This window comes from Pelodiscus sinensis, chromosome 7 (genome assembly GCF_049634645.1).
Source record: "Pelodiscus sinensis isolate JC-2024 chromosome 7, ASM4963464v1, whole genome shotgun sequence".
Lineage (NCBI taxonomy): Eukaryota > Metazoa > Chordata > Testudines > Trionychidae > Pelodiscus > Pelodiscus sinensis.
Genome location: NC_134717.1, coordinates 20,434,451 through 20,455,215, shown reverse-complemented (window position 1 = coordinate 20,455,215; position 20,765 = coordinate 20,434,451). Strand labels below are relative to the sequence as shown.

Sequence of the window (20,765 nt, the reverse complement as noted above, 5' to 3'; positions counted from 1 at the left end):
GAGAAGAGGGCCTCGCCCTAGCAGCAGGGGTCAGGCCCCACCCACACTCACTATGGCAGCAGGAAGTGGAGTGACCCAGCTCCAGCCCACTCTGCTCTCCCAGCTCCCAGGTGTGTTGCTCAAGGAAGTGGAGTAGGCTGGAACTGTGTCACTTCATTTGGACCATTCATGTACTCTGTCCACATACTTGTGAAGCACCCTTAGTTCCTTCTCATAGAATAGAATCCTAGGGCTGGAAGAGACCTCAGGAGGTCATCGAGTCCAGCCTCCTGCCCAAAGCAGGACCAACTTCAACTAAATCATCCCAGCCAGGGCTTTGTCAAGCCAGGACTTAAAAACTTACAGGAATGGAAATTCTACCACCTCCTCAGGTAACCCATTCCAGTGCTTCACCACCCTCCTAGTGACATATTTTTTCCTATTATCCAACCTAAACATCCCCCACTGTAACTTGAGACCATTGCTCCTTGTTCTGCCATCTGTCACTACTGAGAACAGCCTCTCTCCATCTTCTTTTGAACCTCTCTTCAGGAAGTTGAAGGCTGCTATCAAATTTCCCCTCATTCTTCTTGTCTGCTTACTAAACAAACCAAAATCCCTCAGCCTCTCCTTGTAGGTCATGTGCCCCAGCCCCCTAATCATTTTGGTTGCCCTCCGCTGGACCCTGTCCAATGCATCCACATCCTTCGTATAGAGGGGGCTCAGAATTGGACACAATATTCCAGACATGGCCTCACCAGTGCCGAATAAAGGCAAATAATCACTTCTCTAGATCTGCTAAAAATGTTCCTCCTAATGCACCCTAATATTCCATTAGCCTTCTTGGCTACCAGAGCACACTGTTGACTCATATCCAGCTTCTCATCCACTGTCGTCCCCAGGTCCTTTTCTTCTGAACTGCTAATTACTTAATCGGTCTCCAGTCTGTAGCATTGCAAGGGATTCTTCTGTCCCAAGTTCAGGATTCTGCAATTGTCCTTGTTGAACCTCAGAAGTCTTTAGCCTGAGTTTGAGAATCAAGCATGCCTGATGTGCTTTGACATGGTTAATTATCATTAGCTTTTTAATAGTATATTTTAATTAATTGTATTTGGTTTGGGGGTCTTTTGTCTTGTTCTCCGGTCTTTTTTTGGTTGTTTGTCTCTTTCCTTGAAGGGTTATTCTGGACATTAGTGCTTCTGTGGTATGTCATGATCCCCCAGCTTTAAATAACGTATTTACTATCAGGAAGCTGTCATGGTAAATGATGACTGCTACTCAGTGTCTTCCCTGTGAGGGAAATACCCACATATTAGTCAAGTGTATGGTCTGTACTCCTTCAAAATCACACTTCATAAAAGTAGAGAAATAAAACATCATTATTAATCATGAAGTGAGTCCTAAGATTCACTTTCAATCCAAACTCCAAAAACCTCCAAGAATATCAGTATCCAAATTCACTTAGCGTCCCACCTGCTTCTAGATCCTGGTCAACAAACACCACATAGCTTAACTGCTTCTGAGCCATGGTCACAAACAAACTTTGAAGGCAGATACTGTAGTACTTGCCTTTGCATCCACAACAATGAGAGCCTCTCACAGTAAGATTCTGGGTGCTGACAAGAAGAGCAGGAATGTTAACTTTCCTTCTAAGATGTCTCAATCACTAATGAAAAAGAATGTTCCCTTAGACTTGGGTCCCAAAGGAATTTATTGTTGAGAATCCAGGTGGTTCCAGTACCTGAAGATTATCTAAGGCTTCCTCTAAAATCTACTCTGCTACTAAACTTGATTTGATACAAAAAATGACTTCAGCATCAAGTGGCTATGTCCATTCTAATAAACATTCTGCTTTAAAGAAGTCCACACCATCAAATTATGCTATATCTTCAATACATGTACTGATGTCCCAAACTGGTATATCAGTACCATCTAAGTCTGAATCTGCATACACACATTCAATCCATTCAGTGTCTGCAGCACCAATGGATGCTACACAGTGTCTATCTTTGTATCATCTTCTGTCTGCACAGGATTTTGCTCAACTCATGCTCATAGATATTTAAGGGATCTTTTCGTTTCAGATGAGCCAGAGTTTCTATTATGTTCCTGTGTCGTACATTTAGCTACCCCAATATCTTCTGGCTCACTGACTTTACGTTTCTTATTGAGACTGACTGTTTCACCAACACTGATTATTAAGGGTAAACAACTATCATCTGTCCTGCAATATGCTGAGAATGATTCTTCTGACTCTGGTTACTTCTAGACTGCACACCTTTTTTGACAGAGGCTTTGTCAACAGATACTATTGACAAAGCCTCTGTCGAAAAAGAGCATCTAGACTATGATCAGTATTGTCAAAAAAGCGAGCCACTTTTTCAAAAGAGAGTCTAGACGCTGTCTTTTGAAAAAGCAGTTTCCATGCAATAGCGCCTATTTTCAAAAGAGTACTTTCAAAAAAGGAATTATTCCTTGTAAAATGAGGTTTACCGCTGTCGACAAAACTGCCATGTTCTGTCAACTTACTGTCGACAGAACGCGGCAGTAATGTAGACGCAGGTATAGTTTTGTAGACAAAAGCCAACTTTTGTCGAAAAAAAGTGTAGTCTAGACAGACTGAGATTTTGGTGTGGGGAATCTCCTATCCATTCTGGGATACTACTCTCATACCTATGTTAAGAGAAGAATTCAAGGGGAGAAACAACCTTGACCACCATCCATTCAGTGTCACCAAACTCTAAGTCCCCTACAGTGGTCTTATTTTGGTCCCTGGGCTCTAAGTTGCCATCAGTTCCTGAGAGCCTGAGTCTGTCTCCCAGGCTACGTCTAGACTGCATCCCTCTGCCAACAGAGGGATGCAAATCAAGCACTTCGAAAGTGCAAATGAGCCTGGGATTTAAATATCCCGAGTTTCATTTGCATACTCACGCTCAGGCGCTGTGCTGACAAAAAGGTAACAAACATTTCTTCCTCCTCACCAGATGAGTCTGTAATGCCCCCACCACCTTCCATTTCAATATCTGATTAAAATCATTGCAAACATTCTTTAAAATTCATTCAGAGGAGGTTCAGGATTCTCATAGTAAACTCCTGGATATTGTAAATTCTTCAGCTTCTGCATGTGTGAATGAGGTTTTGCTAAAGTCTGCTAAGGTTATCTGGCACACTCTAGCTATGACACTCCCTTCTTATAAATGTTCTCACAAAATTATTGTGTTCCAGCCATGAACTTGAAATTTTATTTTCAGAACTCTCACTGAATTGCTTGTAGAAGCAGTTAATGATCATGTTAGTAAAATCCATACGTAATCTGTGTCTTCTAACAAAGACCAGGAACAACTTGATTTTTTTGCCTATAAGAGTTACTCCTCAGCAGCTTTAAAATTCACAACCACTAATCACCTAACAATATCAAAATGTGTCTACAATAACTATAATCATCAGCATTTATTAAACAAAAATATTGTAAAATCAAGAAATGTGATATCTGAAGTATCCATTTAATTTGTTATTGTGTTTTTTCTACCACGGTTTAGGAACAAAATTACATTCCTTTACAACAGTGCAAATTACCAAAATACTTATTGGGCTTAAAAATCAAAACTTTTTGCTATTTATCAGAAATTTATGTTTATAATAAAATGACTGGATTTAAGTTTAATGCACATTTTTTTCTTCTGTTTTGAATAGGGAGGCCTACATGCAACTGTGCACTGGGCTTTACAGGACCAAGCTGCAATCAAACAGTTTGTGAAAAATTTTGTCAAAATGGAGGCACCTGCAGTGTCACTGCTGGAAATCAGCCCTATTGTCACTGCCTGACTGAGTACACGGGAGACAGATGTCAGTATTGTAAGTAATATTCCATGTGCAAGGAGATTCTGCAGCACACTGAAAGTTTTATAAAATTGAAATTAAAAGTGAGTAGTTGCTGAGTGGGTTTTCCTGTCCTTTCCCTTTTCCCCTCTCTCCAAACTTCTGTTCAAGTTCATATGATCACAAGTAAAATGAACTTAATAAACTAAATTCACCCCACTGAATACTTACCCACAGTAACTGAAAAAATGTTAGGAGCATTGGCATACAGAGGCATTTATAAGTCATGAGTGAGGTCTGTGGCTTTGTATGTTGGCATAGGTCTAAAATGCATATTTTTTATAGTAAGTACAATAAACAGCATAAAAATCTTTACCTATATCAATCTTTTTAAAAGAGAAGTGCATAGATTTAATATTCTGAGAGAGAATATTACATAAATGTATTGAATGAAGTAGCTCTTGCCATGAGGGCAGGATTGATTATTAATTTTTAAATTTTCACAGAATACCTAGGTAAAGCCAACAAATAATTATGTCCCCATTAGACTTTCTCTAGGAGAAATAATATTGTTAGTGGAAATATGGTGATAGTTATTCAGCTGTTTATAGCTTATTTGTGTGGTGTTCTTTTAAAATTCATGCCCTGATAGATTTTTATTCCAATGTTTCGTCAATAATAGCATTTTCATAAAAAAATGCTATTAACTCTTGCTGTATGCATCAGAATAACTTATTTCACAGGCAGTTGCAGAATTCTGGAATTGGAGAGAGCACAATATCTGCAGATTAACATATTTTCCTCTCTATATATAAGATTTTTGATACAGTACTATACTAAAACATGTTGTGATGTTATGTACAGATTGCAATGATATAATTTCTGGAAACAATCATTTGCCCAAATTTTGCCTATCCTATGAAGTAGAGAGAAAGCCAGATTTAAACAAAATTAAGGGGAAAAGGGGAAGTAAGGTTCGGGTAGGTTATGACCTCTTCATCAGATACTAAGGAAAAGATTAGTCTGTATCTTAAATGGGTTTTGCAGTGAAATAAACTGAATGGATTTCCAGTTGGGATACAGGTACTATGAAATAAATTCAAGCCTTTGGATGGGGAAAAAACCCAGAAGTAATTGTGATTCTGTTCCACTTGTTGTTAAAACAACTGCATGGATTTTCAAATAACTATCTGCAAACACAATTGGGTATGTGAAAACAATATAGTACATAAATCATGTACAGACAGACACACAGATTAAGAAAAAATATTTACTTGAGGCTTACCCCAAACCAAACAAATTGTTTCTAGTTGAATGCTTCTGCAAACATCATTTTTTAAAGAGAATTAATTTAAATGTAAATGTAGTAGTATTTTTAAATAGCATGTTTATTATCAGATTTGGATTGTCTAAGTGACACTGTGGAAAAACAGCATAATTCAGAGAGGCTTAAATGCATTAAGGCTTTTGTTTGCAGAAGCCTTCTTTTTCTTTTTTTCTTTGAAGAAGCTTCTAACATTTTTAGAGTGCTTTACAATGGCCAACAGTTTGATACAGATTGCAACTGTGTTTGGTTTACAGTTAATAGTATAAACATACATATAAGCTTTGTTTTTTACCCCGTTTGTAAGTAGGGATCCGATGTAAGTCGGATCCATGTAACCCGGGGACTGCCTGTATGTGGAAAGCAACACATTGGGTGATAACTTTCTCATAATACTGGGGAACCAGATTTTTTTACCTCAGTAAGGACAATTTCCCACTGGAAATTCAATACTGGAAAATAGCCCTAAATTGACCTAAGTGTCCGACTGTGGATTCCTTGGGATGCTTCAGTCCCTGAATCCCATTATAAACTCTGGAGTGGGTAGGAGATATGTTAATAAGAGGAGGTGTTACTGGAACATATAATCTCTGTCATACAGGTCCCATCGGACAGTTGCAGAAAACCTGTTTGAAAATCCTGGTGGCTACTGCAGTTTATGATGAGAGAGCAAGTCATCTCACCACAGCCCTAGGACATGGGGAATAGCCAATGTAACATGGAAATAACCCCATTTGGGGTCCTGTACAGAGCAGCTCCACTCAGGCTATGGACCAGGACCTCTACCTTTCTAGCCTTGCTTACTTCTTTACATTGCCTAAGCTTATCGATACTAGAGCAGAGAAGATACTGAGCTTGTCATGCTCTGTTAGCTTTAAATTATATGAGTAAACACTGGAGCATTAATGTATTCTTCAAGGCCTTCACTACAATATTTTTTTTATAAACAGGAAAGTTTTTGTAGATGCTATTAGAAGCAATCAAAGCTTTTCTGAAGAAGACTAGCATGTGCATCAAATAGGAATAGTCAACAGTCTAGACTGACTGAATTTCCAGACAACAAAATTCTGAATATAGGATATACTACATTGCTGTCTCCAGAATAACTGCATAATTTTAACTCACAGATCAAGCTGAATTTACATTGTTAACACGTATACAGTTATAATGGTTATCAGACAGGGGAATTAAGGAGCATTTTGTTAGTTGGATAGTCTCTGGGGCTATCCAAATTGTTGTAGTTCATGATTCAGAACTCTTACTCCACGTAATTTGAAAATTTGTCTTTTTCATCAGCAGAAATTAGTTCAATAAAAGACATACATCACCCACCTTGTTCCTCTTGGGATGAGCCTGGCTAAGGCAACACTTCCGACAGTGAGAGATAAAATTTTAAAATACTTTATATAGAGGGAAGTCCATTGTATTGTAGCAATTGGAATTTTAGGTTCTATCCACCTTTCTCAACAAGCAGGAACAGTATGATTTTTTTTAAAGTTATTTATCTCAGGGAGAAAAAGATGCTATTAAAATATTAATTCAGGAAAGTCCTTGGCCTTGGATAGCTTTTCTGACAGCTTTTGTTAAACGTACAGTTTTTAGATTAATTATTCATTGTATTTTCAACTCTTGATGCAATTGTGTTCCATACACTGAAAAATGGCATCTTTTGGCCAGCAGGTATATGTTGGCATGGGCTTGAGCTCTGATTGTCCTGTATCCACATTCTCTCTCTCAAAGACAGAGTGGAACCAAGCATCGTTCAGTGCTTTCTCACATCCCATAGCTTCTTGGAAGATCTGTGAGCAGTGTCTCTATCTCTTATGCACTTGTGAACTTAAAACATTTTCTAATTTTTATTCTCTCAGATTAGTTTAGTGTTTAAAAAACATTCTTATTTTAAGTTTTCATTTGGCAACTTGATTCTCTTTTGTCATCTGGTATCAAGTTTCTTTAGTCCTTGTGGTTGAAGAGTAATCTCTGGAGATTTAAGTATTGCCCTTCATGTAAAGTATCTATAAGTTTCTATAATGATTGCTCAAGGTGTTTAATTTGCCTTGTTGAGAAGCACTTCACAGACAAAAGTTTAGTTTGTCATTCATTTTCTAAAACAAACACAAAAAGTGACAGGGGCTTTTCTTCTGACCAACATTTTCTTTTGCCCAGTCCATGGGACCAGCTTCTGATCCAGGTAAAGGCTGATCTCTGAAACAAGTTAGTAGTGAATACCTTCCTGCAGGTTGCAACTGATGTCTCATACATTGCAGCAAAACGAATGGCGTTGACTGTAACTACAAAATGAGCATCATGATTGCAATCTTCCTGCATCTCTGGGAAGCACAAAGCATGGTGAAATATATGTAGCAATGTTCTGTGTAACATTATGTACATAAGATGAAATCATGACTGAAATGTATTTACCAGGCAAGTCTAGGGAGCTGGTAAATCTGTTTCTCTATGACCAAGGACCAGTTCACGCCTCTAGCCAGCTGACATCGAAACTGATGGGCCATCACCCATCTATGGCAAAGAAGGGGTCAGATACAAACAGATTTGCATCTTAGCAAATACTAGCATGAAACCTCATTCTACCACACCCCAAATCCCCCTCTTTTCAGCTGAAAAGGACTATATATCAGTGACACTATCAGAAAAATGTATTTCTAAGGGTGACTGAACTGCAAAAGTGAGGAGCAAAAAAAACCCATCTCTTTCATTTCATTGAAAACGACAAAGGAAACCGCTGTTGGATGCTGGGTTGCAGATCCTGGCTTGAGTTATCAGTGTGTTATCTCATGGACTGATAACTGCTTAAAAGATAGGAATAAAAAGGTAAGAATAAATGTTCAGTTTTCAGAACAGTGACAAGTAATTTCTGGTTTTCCCCCGGGGTCCAGACAGCCTATTCAACATCTTCACAATTGTATTAGAAAACGGAATAAAAAGTGAGATTGCAAAATGTGCAGATGATATAAAACTTTTTAAGATAGATAAATCCAAGGTGACTGTGAAGAGCTTCAAAATGATCTCACAAAACTAGGTGACTGAAAAACAAAATGGAAAATAAATTTAATGCTGATAAATGCAAAGTAATGCATAATGGAAAACATAATTCCAACTATATGTATAAAATGATGGGGACTAAATTAGCTGCTACCATGCAAAAGAGATCTTGGAATCACTGTGGATAGTTCTCTGTAAACATCTACTAAATGCGCAGCAGAGGTAAAAATAAAGCAGACAATGTTAGGAAACATTAAGAAATAGAGAATAAGACATAGAATTTCCATATAAATCCACTTTTTGAATACTGCATGCAGATCTGGTCACCTTCTCCCAAAAAAAGATGTCTTGGCATTGGAAAAAGTCCAGAAAAGGGCAAAAAAATTGATTACAGGTATGGAACTGGTGTCATATGAAAGGAGATTCATAAAACTGGGTATTTTCAGCCTAGAAAATAGATTACTAATGAAGGATATGATAGAGGTCTATAAAATCATGACTAGTGTGAAAAAAGTGAATAAAGAAGAGTTATTTAGTCCTCATAACACAAGAGCTATGTATGCGTCATCAAATGAAATTAACAGGTAGCCGGTTTAAAACAAACAAAAATAAGTGCTTCCTTGAATAATCAGTGTAACTCCTTACTAGAGGATATTGTAAAGTCCAAGATTATAACAGGGTTCAAAAAAAAAAAAAAGAGCTTGATGAATTCATGAAGGATAGGTCCATCAATGGCTACTAGTATGGATGGGCGGGAATGGTGTTCCCAGCTTCTGTTTGTCAGGAACTGGAAACAGGTAACGGGGAAGGATCACTTAATGATAACCTGCTTTATTCATTCCCTTTGGCATTGGCACCTGGCATTGGTCACTGTTGGAAGACAGGATACTGGGCTAGATGGACCTTTGGTCTGACCCAGTCTGCCCATTCTTATGTTCTTATGAGAATTTGGTCAGCTATATTACTGAGATATGTGCTAATGGACTTTATTGTGAATCTAGTTTAGTTTCAGTTTATAAAGCATTTTAGCTTTATTTTTTCTTAAAATCACTTCTGACTTTATAGCCTCATTATTTGTACTCTCTGTAGGAAAATTAACTTGTTATATTATTTAATTGCAACTAATCCAGTGTTGTGAATTGTTTGGATAACTCCATTTAAGGTAGCAGATTGTTGTATGTTGATACCCTTAGAAAGGCAGTGGACATAATATACTTAAAGGCTACGTCTACACTGGCCCCTTTTCCGGAAGGGGCATGTAAATTTCAGCAGTCGTCGTAGGGAAATCCGCGGGGCTCTTATTCCTACTTCAAAAGGGCACTTTTTCCGGAGGATCGGGGCCAGTCTAGACGCTCTTTTCCGGCTTTTTTAAAAGCCGGAAAAAAGCGGCGGACATTTTTATTTAAATGCCGCGGGGGATATTTAAATCCCCCGCGGATTTCCCTATGACGACTGCTGAAATTTACATGCCCCTTCTGGAAAAGGGGCCAGTGTAGACGTAGCCAAAATGTCTAGCAGAGGGCTTGACAGTGCAAAACATATATTTTGGGGGAAATGTGGGGACAGTGAGCATGTTGGGATAGTTATGCAATTAGTAACCAAGGCTGTTGAAAGCCAGAGGCAGTCAGAATGTCTCTCGTGTGTAATTTGTGAGGAGCCCAAGTTGGGATCTATAGTAGCAAAGCATTGTGAGGCACTCCAAATATTACCACAGCCCCATCACTGGTCTATATTGGACCCTGGAATGTCCTGAAAGTATGTTGTCAGCTTTGTCTATTCTGATACCAATAGTTTCTAATTTGCTGTTGATGGTACTAACTTTTTTAACACTCAGGGCATATCTAGACTGGATACCAGAAGTATCCCGAGAAAGCTCCACTACGTCCAGGGAATGCATTTGCTCTTCCACTTTTTTTTTTCTGGAAGAGCAGACACACTCTTTCGGAAGCTCTGTCTTCATCATTCCATGGGGAAAAAGGGATCTTCTGAAAGAGATTTTTTTTCCCCAAAATTTGGCCCATCTACACTAGGCCAAATTTCGGAAAAGCCTCTTCTGAAAAAAAAAGCAGAAAAAGGTTCACAGATTGTGGAGTGCATTTTGCATACTTTTTTTCTGAAAAAAAAAGTTGTAGTCTAGACATAGCCTGAGATTCAGGGTACCAGAGCATCTGATAGTATCATGTCTCTCAGACTCACTGATGTTGTTTCTTATGGTGGACATATACCCACCCACAGAAGCCACCAATATTACCTGAGAACCAAGTACATCTTTTGTAGAGATGGGACTTCCTTAGATAATATCCTGGGACCCTGGCTAAGTCTTTTCCACAAAATGAAGAAGAGTGTTCTTTATCCTCTTCTATTCAGGGAAGAATCACTTTACTTATCCTCCCACTACCAAACACTTTGTTCCATGCATGACTTCCTTAATTTCTAAAAAGTATTGCACTTTGTTGTCCAGTTACCACAGGAGTCTAGGGATGAATTAAGAACCCTGATCTCTGAGATAAGTTAGATAAATACCTTTCTGCATGCTTCAACTGATGTCTCATGAACTGCATCAAGATCAATGGCAGCGGCTGCGACTATGAGCATCATAGTTACAATCCTCCAGGATCTCTTGGAAGCACAGATTATGGAGGAGAAACTCCCTTTCAAGGTTTCAGACTTATTTAGCAGCAAAATCAATGACACTGCACACATCAGAGGACTTCAGGGCTATGCTTAGGTTCCTCGGGGTATAGATTCTGCAACACAGAAGGAGACCGAGAAAACATCAGACCTATAAAAACTACCCCAGGCAGCTGTCATCTTCCTCTTCCTGTACAGCACACCAAAAACCATCAGAGCCAATGAAAAAGAAACAAGAATTCCACAGGCAAGGGACCTCAGCTTCTTCCTCAGCAGCAATAAGATCTGCATTCTTCAAGACAGACAATATGGTGGTAGTGTGGAAATCTCCCTAGATACATTCTTGCATGACCTAGACCCACTCCAAAGGCTGCTTCCCCTATACACCTACCTTTTCTGTCCCTTTGCAGGGATTCCTCTCATGATTGACTGTTGCAACAGAAGGTGGAGTTACTTCTAATTTCTCACAGTGGTAGAAATTCCTCTTCATTACACAAGGTTTTTATCTTGATTAGTTAATTCTCAAGGTATAAAAGAGGATAGTGATCAGTCCAATCTTGAAGAAGGAAATTCACTGCATTCATTCTTTGATATTAGCTCTGAAGGGTAGCCCTCACCTCAACAATCCCATCCATAAATCCACAAAATGAGGTTGCATTTTCCAAACTCTAAAATGTGTATTTCCATATATTGAATCACCTTGCACACACAAAGTACTGAAGATGTCAAATGAGGACCTCACAGTTTCAGTACAAAATCTTGCTGTCCAGGTTATCAATAGCCATCCAGGCCTTGCATTCCCTTTGACCACTTCTGAACTCATTCTGCAATTACTCTACAAATTCCGTGTTCTCCAGCTTAACTATAATTCCACATGTGGCAGCATTAAATACATTTGATACATTAGTTCTGCTTCATTCTCCTTATTAGAATCTAATCAAAGAAATATATCCGTTTAGGCTTGCCTTTAGTTCTACCTTTAGTAATTCTAAGTTACATTTCATTTTTCATTTATTTCCATGTCCTTAACTTTTCTTTCCCTCAAAATTTGCTGTAATGCCTAATGATAAGATTGTAGTCACAAAAATAGGTTTGTAGTTGCCTGTACCACTTTTCCCCCTTTTTCAAATATAAGTACTGCGAATGCTATTGACCAGTTGTATGGTACTATCCCCAATTTGATAAATTTATTAAAAATCCTTGCTACCAGATTTGCAATTTCATGCAATGATTCTATCAGTATACGGATTTGGAAATTACTCAGTCTGCACCTCATCACCACCAATTTCAGCATATTAAGCTCTTTGAGTTTTGCTCTTACCTCGGATGCAGTAATTTCCATTACAGTTCATTCATTCGCATTAGCCATTCAGTCTATGCTCCATGTTCTACATTATCATCCTTATTATAAACTGAGACAAAGTGTTAATTTAGTTGTTGGGTCATGTCTAGATTATCTTTAATCTTCATGTTGTAAGAGTTCTATTTCTTTCCTTGTTCTCTTTTGGTTTATATGATTACAAAACCATTTCTCTTTATTTTAGTTTTTCTTGCAAGGTCTAACTCAGCTTAACTTTTGGCAATTCCCATTCTATTCCTATATTTTCTGAACTTCAAGACTTAGCTTTCTTTGTTGATCAGTACCTCTTTCCATTCCTTATTAGCTCTATGCTTGTTAATAATATTTCTGAGAAGGTTCAGCATCCATTTGGGTCTGGAGACCTTCCTCCAAGCTTTTCCCTCTTACTTGGGATGCAAATTCCAGACAGATTTTGCACTTTTGCTTAAGTAAATTTAATGACTTTTTCCTAAAGTACCTGAACCCTTAAAGTCAGTTGACTACACTAACTAGTTCTCTTAATTTCTCAATTAGTCCTGTGATGGGGTTTGCAAACCCTGCACTGAACCAGGTAGGGTTAAAAACCTGTGGGCGGAGGAATTCCCACCCTTCCACCCAGATTGTGAATGTTCCAAATGCTGGAGCAATGTAAAAGAGAGCTGCTCAGCTCATTCTGAACTGGCCACTGGAGAAGGACCTCTGACAGGAGCTCCAGAGCTGTACCAGCCGGAGATTCAGACAGTGGACCCACGTGACTGCCGTGAGCTTCTAGCACTGGAGGAGCCCCAGGGAGATGCAGTTGCAGGGCAACTAGCAGATCCAGAGACCACCTGGAATGGATCTGCAGCAATGCTGGTAGGAAGTGACCTAGAGAGGGGGCTGGAGTGATATCTCCCACCTAGGTGATCTCAGTGTGCTTTGGTTGGATTCCCCACTGAGCGAGTGGTAGAATACTCTATACTCATGGAGCCCTGGGTTGGGACCCGCTGGAGTAGGGCAGTGTTTCTCAAACTTTTTTTTATAAAGTACCCCTTTAAAATCTATCTACATAAGGATCCCTAGTGCCTACAGTTTTCAAACACACAATTTTTTTTCTACCACTTTCTGTAATGCATTAGCTTAAACAACGTAATTGTAGCTGGGCAGGCAATTAAATTTTTGGTGTAAAAAGTACAAAAATAATAAAGCGCTGTAAAACTTAAAACAAAAATTCAGTTTTCTCCACATTTCAGCTGTGTTGACATCCTACCCCCCAGACTTCTCTCAAGTACCCCTACTCTTACCACTGGTTGAGAAACACTGGAGTAAGGCAAGCCCTCATTGATTCTAGCCATTAGGCCATGCTGCCCTGAACCAAGGGCTATGCCTCATTGACTTTAGCCATTCGGCAGTAGACCATAGACCAAGGGTTTTTCATAGACTAATGACCCGGCAGCTTACTAGATTGTGTCCACACCCCTGGGTTCCATCCACCCAAGGAATGAGGTGTACATACTAGGGATGTAAAATTTTTGATGCACTTTGCATTGACTATTCAATTAGTTAACAAGGCCACTTCTGCCTTTGAAGTGTAACAACAGCCCCAGAGCTGTTGCTACACTTCAAAGGCGAAAGCACTGCAGCGAGCATGGGGCCAGTGGGGGACTGCAGTCTGCAGCTTTGAACCAAGAGACCAGGTATTGCTACCGTTACCCTCAGCCAAGTCAAAGCTTCTAGCTAAGTGGCAGGGTCCCTTTGAACGTGTATGTCACATGGGACCAGTAAACCATGAAGCTAGGCTGCCAGGTCACAGGAAGGAAGTACAACCTACTGAAAGCCTGGAGGACATGCGAGGACATGATTATTGCTCCAGAATCTGAATAGGACCTTTAGTGGGTAAACCCTTTGACCCCAAACCAGCAGAGTTAGGTGAAGGCCTCAGCCCATTGCAAAAGAACCAAATACATCATCTCTTAAGAACCTTTCAAGATGTCTTATTCGCACACCCAGGACGGACAGATCTGATATACCACAACATCGCAACGGAACCAGGACAGAAGGTGAGAGACTTATACTGGCCTCTGCCGAGGTAGAGGTGAGATGCCATCCTACAGGAGCTTAAAATGGATGTAATTGAAGAATTGAGGAGTGAATGGAGGAGTCTTCTCATCCTGGTGCCGAAGCCCAATGATGTTATCTGGTTTTTAATTTATTTCCAGAAAGTCAATGCTACATCCCGGTTCAATGCCTATCCGATGCCCAGAGTCGAAGAACTGTTGGAATGTCTAGAATCATAGAACACTAGAACTAGAAGGGACCTCTAGGGATCATCAAGCCCAGTCCTCTGTCATCATGGCAGGACCAAGCACCATCTAGATCAGTGGTTCCCAACCTTTTTTTATACTGGGGACCCGCAAACTCATTCACAAACTTTTGGCAAATCAGCAATAATTTGCATATTCACTATTTTATGCAAATAATGAATTTGTAAATATGCAAACAAAATGTTTCTGGTTTGCCAAAATATGAACCCCAGCCTCAGGACCATATACACTCAAACCCTGACTCCCTGTATCCACCCATATTATGTTATTCAGCCCCAGCTGCCCTCTGGGTGGAGCACATCCCAGCCACCTGCCACGTAATCGTGGCAGGTCCCAGCACCCCTGCCATGTGGCTGTGGGAGGTCCCAGCTAACCACCATGTGGCAGGCCCCCATCACACAGCAGGCCTTGGCTGCCAAAACAGGAGCAATCCCCGGCTACCACACAGCCTCAGCTACCCCCCTCCCTCCACTGCTGCAGCCACTCTCCATGCAGCCCCACCAGCTGGACTGCATGACAGCTGCTGGAGCTGGAATCAGGGCCACAGTGAGGTTGCCCCAGCAGGGACAGTCACGCCATGGCCCTGGCTCCAGCCTCAGCACACCTGGATGCCTCCTGTCCCATGCATCCTACTGCTGCATGTAGAAGGAGGCAGGAAAGAATTTCCCTTATGGGGAATCCCAGTGGATGGCGCTAATCAAAAGATGGGGGCATGGCCTGGCAGTGTGCTATGGCTCTGCAGGGGAGCCACTGCTAGATCATCCTTGATAGAGATCTATCCAACCTGCTCTTAAATATCTCCAGTGATGGAGATTCCATAACCCCCCTAGGCAATTTATTCCAGTGTTTAGCCACCCTGACAATTAGGACATTTTTCCTAATGTCCAGCCTAAACATCCCTTCCTGCAATTTAAGTCCATTGCTTCTTCTCCTATCACCAGATGGGAAGGAAATGAACTTTCTTCTTCGTCCTTCTAACACTCTTTTAGATATGTGAAAACTGCTATCATGTTCCCTTCAGTCTTCTCTTTTCTAAACTACGCAGGCCCAGTTCTTTTAGTCTTCCTTCATAGCTCATGTTTTCTAGGCCTTTAATAATTTTTGTTGCTCTCCTCTGAACCTTATCCAATTTTTCCACATCTTTCTTAAAATGTGTTCAAAACAGGACACAATACTCCAAATGAGGCCTAATCAGTGCAGAGTAGAGCAAAAGAAGGAGGAGCCAAGTACTTATTCACCAGTGACTTGACAAAAGGGTACTGGCAATGCCCCTCACACTTAACCTACAGGTGAAGACTGCCTTCCCCACATCATTTCATCTCTATCAGTTCATTGCAATGCCATTTGGACTATGTGGGAGTGCAGTCACCTTCCAAAGATTGATGAATAAACTCTTGCAATTATATGACCAGTACACAGCCACCTATATACACGACATCGTCCTCTACAGTAATACATGGAAAGACCACTTGCATCACCTCAAGGAAGCTTTCCAGGTCCTATGAGAAACAGGCCATATGGCAAACTTGGCAATGTGCTACTTTGGAAAGGAAGAGGTTATGTACCTTGGATATAAAGTGGGAGGTGGGAAATTACAACCAATGGCTGGAAAAGTACAAGCATTAGCAGAAACACCAACGCCAAGAACAAACAGACAAGTATGCCAGATTTTGGGTCTGTCTGGCTTCTACAGGAGATTCACTTCAGGCTTGGTGATGATTGCTGCCCCGGTTATGGTTTTAGCGAAGAACTCCCAACTCTGCCAGGTGAAATGGATGGACCAATGTGAAAGGGTCCAGAACCTAAAGAGGCGATTAGCACAAGAACCAGTCTTACTACACTCTTATTTTTCAAAGGTGTTCATACTCCAAACTGAAGCCTCAAGGGTAGGGTTCAAGGCAGTCCTCTCCCAAGAAGTGGAAGAGGAAGAACACCCAGTTTTATTCCTGAACCAGAAGTTATTCCCTAGGAAAACAAAGTATTCTACAATCAAGAAAGAGGCCCTAGAAGTAAAATAGGCTAGTGATGCCTTGTGTCATTACCTGCTAGGAATGACATTTAAGCCGATGACAGATCATGCACCCCTACAGGGGTGCCACAATCCCAGAGACCAATCCCTAGGTCATGAGGGATCTCTCCCTACAACTTTATGATTTCTGCATTTTCCATCAGCCATTCAAGGCCCACATGAATGCAGACTTCTTTTCTAGGTTGGGTGAAGAAGAGAAGGAGAGAGAATGAGGAGAGAAGAGGTTCCCTCTTAAGGAAGAGGGAGTGTGATGGGGTGTGCAAACCCCACACTAAACCAGGTGAAGTTAAAACCCTATGGGCAGATGAAGTCCCACCCCTCCACCCAGACTGGGCATGCTCCAAATACTGGAACAATATAAAAGAGAGCTCCCCAGCTCATTCTGGACTAGCCACCGGAGGAGAAGGACCTCAAGAAGGAGCTCTAGAGCTGCACCACCCAGAGACTCAGATGGTGGAATTCAGTGACCCAGGTGACCACTGCAAGCTACCATCACTGGAGACGCCCCAGGGAGATGCAGTTGCAGGGGAAGATCCAGCGACCAACTGGAATGGATTTACACCAGTGCTGGTAGAAAATGACCCAGATAGGGTGTCAGGGTGTTATCTCCCAACCAGGTAATGTTGGCGTATTTCAGCCGGGTTCCCTGCTGAGTGAGTGGTAAAATGCTCTGCCACTTGCAGTGCCCTGGGTCAGGACCCAGTTGGGTAGGGTGGGCCCAGGTTGCCCTACCAGGGCCATTGTACCCAACCCTCATTGACTCTGGCCATTAGGCTATGCTGTCCTGAACCAAAGGCTACCCCTCATTGACTTTAGTCATTAAGCAGTAGTACCCTAGGCTGAGGTAGTTTTTCATAGACTAACAGAGATTGCTGATCACCCAGCAGCTGACTAGGCAGTGTCCACACCCCTGTGTACCTTCCTCCCCCCCAAGGGAAGAGGTGTGCATACCCCACGACAGCCCTATTGAAGTAAAAAAAAAACCCTATTACCAATCTGTTTTTGATTATTTTCCAATTTAGTTTAAAGTGAATCAGCTCGTGATTATTCAGTCTAAAGTTATTTTCTTCAACCAGCTCATCTATATATCATCCTCATTACTTAGCAAAAACAAATATAAAATACTGTCACCTTTATTGGCTCAATGACTATTTGGTGAGAAAATATGTTGTCTCACTATACTGAAAGAAGGACAAGATACAGTTGGTATGAGTTTAATTGGTCCACAACCTAATTATTAGATGTCAGGAATTACATGGCAGACACAAGTATACAATGCAGATAAGCCCTTGTTTATTGCATAATTAACCAAGGAGAGATTTTACTAGCTGCCCCTCTTTTTCCATTCAAGTTCCTCCAGCAAATTTATTAAGGGGATCTTTTTCCATCCAGGTACCTCCAGAAAGCCATTGTTAGGACTTTACCATACCTAGGGTGCTTCCATCAGCTCTCCTTCTTTTCCCATCCAGGTCCCTTTACAAAATCCAATGCTGGAACTTTACCATCTACCCCCTCGTAGGAAAGTTAAGATGGGCTATAAGAATGGAGGGATTGGCTCCCTGCCATACCAATTATAGGAGTCCTCAAGTGCCCTCATTTCTTCCTTTAACAATTACCTCTTTTAAAGTGCTTTCCTAAGCCATTTATCCGGTCACGATATACCTAGAAATGGAGGAGCTGCACTGGAAAAATATGTTAATTATCAAATCCAGGAACAATGAGCCCTTATCATTTTGAGTAATTTGTTCTCCATTCTATCTGTAAGAAGACAAAGGGTTCCATTCTACATTAAATTTATTAATTCAATTTATACTGTATGTCGTGACCACCAATAAATGCACTAATGTTGACTAGCCATGGATGGAAAAGCTATTTAAAAATATTAAAAATACAGATTATCCTTTTAAGAATTGAGAGAAAATTCCAGGATCCATTTGACTGATACAGAAATAGAAATCAATGTTAACATTAAAAAAGCAAATTCTCTGTAAGCAAGTATTAAAGGTCTATTTCATATTACTTGCTCCTTTTAAAAGAATATTGGGAAATGGGAGGAACTCTAGGAGATTTCATATATTAATAACAGGACATAGGGAGCTATTCCCCTTTATGGTTACAGTATTGCAGATACTTAAACAGTCAACTAATTATAACCTACAAAACAATGGTGTCACTCAAAATGCATGAAGTTAAGCATGTGCTCAAATATTTGCAGGATCAAGAACTCTGTCTCTAGAAGTAACTGCTAGAATTACATTATTACATATATTTTATTATATAAATTTTAATAATTAATACAAACTTTACAGTTTCTACTGTGTCTCTTTAATTGAATTACTGAAGTTAACATGGCTTAGCTTTCATTTCTCTTTTTGAAGTTGGTAGAAAAATAGCATAATTTGCTAGGCTTCTAGAAGGAATCCTCTATTATCTGCCTAAATATATTTTAGGCTAATGAGTAAATTACTGGAAATTTATAGTAATGTTTACATATTTTGAATCTTATTATATTTTTCAATGAGTGAACTTGCTCATTTCTTTTTTGTTTTTGCTTTTTAAAATAAAAATTGCATTACTTTTTTAAAATAATTTTCATCATTACCTTTTTATGTTTTACTTACACATTCTTTACAGATGTATGCCACCATTATTGTGTGAATTCTGAATCTTGTACCATTGCTGATGATGGAAGTGTAGAATGTGTCTGTCCTGTACAATATGAGGGTCCAAAATGTGAAGTGGACAAGTGTGTAAGATGCCATGGCGGGCACTGTATAATTAACAAGGACAGTGATGATATAATATGCAAGTAAGTGTTTCTGTAAGATCTAAATTGATCTATTATATACATAGATCAACTGATCATTCAAATGCAATAATCAGCAAATCATTATGTTTTATATTGTACAACAAAGTGGTATCACATGAATGGTGAGTGAGTTAAAAAAGTTAAAATGGTGAGTTAAAAGATGGTGTAAACATGGGTATCATTATTAGCTCACAAATAACCAGGCAGAAGCCTTTGGTTTTGATGGAATTTGAGAATCCAAGCTCTGAATATGACAGGTGGGACTAAATGATAATGTGTACAACTTCAAGGAGAACATAACTTCAACCAAAATGAAAAACTACATTTTTCTCTCACATTCTTAGTAAGTATAAAACATGATTGTGCCACGGTAGCTGAGCTTATATATTATTCTAAACATTTTTGGAAATAAAGACTGACAATTTCTTACACTGCATAAAAGTCTTTGTTTAGGTTATAATAAGTAGAAAATATGTGATGGTGTGGGATACCATAAAGTTTTTTACTGTCACAGGTTTGGGACAACCACATTATTCATACAAGGAAAACAAATATTGAAAAGTATATATGTTGTTCACAAAAAATGGAAATAAAAATATTGTGGTGCTCCATCCTGCTCCGTTGTGCCTCGTGAAACAAGGTTTACAGGAGCAGTCGACAAAGGCTTCCTTTGTCGACCGATCCGCGTCTTGACTCGTGCACTGAGCCGGCACAGCACGGCGGCCACTTTTATTTTAATGAAGCTGGGGGTATTTAAATCCTGGTTTCATTGAGTATGTCGGGTAGCCTATTTTACATGCCTCTGTTGGCAGAGGCATGTAATCTGGACATACCCTATATGTCTTTCGGGATTACTTGTGAACAATTGATGATTATTCTCTGAGTACTGGTTTCCAATCAGTTATGCACCCACTTCACAGCAATGTTGTCTAGGCTATTTTTCTCAAATTTATTTATGAGACATTCATGTGAGACAGTACCAAAAGACTTAGTAAAGTTTATATATATATATCGCATCTCTTTCTTCTCCCATCCATAAGACTTGTAACACATCAAAGAAGGAAATTAGGTTGGTCTGACATAATTTATTTGTGACAATACTCATCACTTTATTATCTCCTCAGTACTTACACGTTGATTGTTTGATTATTTGCTCCATTATCTTTCCAGGTAACAGTGAATGAGGTTATACAACTTCCTTAGGTCATTTATACCAGTGCTTAAGCACCCTGACATCAAGCTTTTTCTAGACTATGTCTAGACTACGGAGAAGATTCGAAAGAGGATATTCAGATTCCACAGGAATTTGCATATCTTCTTCTGATCTCACTTTCAGAGCCAGAGCTTTCAAAAGTGAAAGTAGTTTAGACGTGGCTTTTTCAGCTAATCCCTCCATTGTCAAAAAGCAGAGTAAACCTCATTTTTTCGGGAAAGTGGCTTTTCCACAAGGGGGTGGTGTAAGCTGGTAGGCCTCCTGGAGGGGTTCCTCTACATCTAGGTCAGTGGGCGGCCAGTCCACCCCACTACGC

General features: G+C 39.9%; 1 protein-coding gene across 2 annotated transcripts in view; it reads left to right on the top strand.

Moving 5' to 3' along the window:
* LRP1B (LDL receptor related protein 1B) overlaps positions 1-20,765 on the top strand; it is a 1,349,043-nt gene that overhangs the window by 1,286,518 nt on the left and 41,760 nt on the right. For both annotated transcript variants that reach the window (XM_075933312.1, XM_075933313.1), the window contains 2 exons: positions 3,673-3,834; positions 19,062-19,236. In XM_075933312.1, the coding sequence (XP_075789427.1) occupies positions 3,673-3,834; positions 19,062-19,236 (337 nt within the window). The remainder of the gene's footprint in view (positions 1-3,672; positions 3,835-19,061; positions 19,237-20,765) is intronic.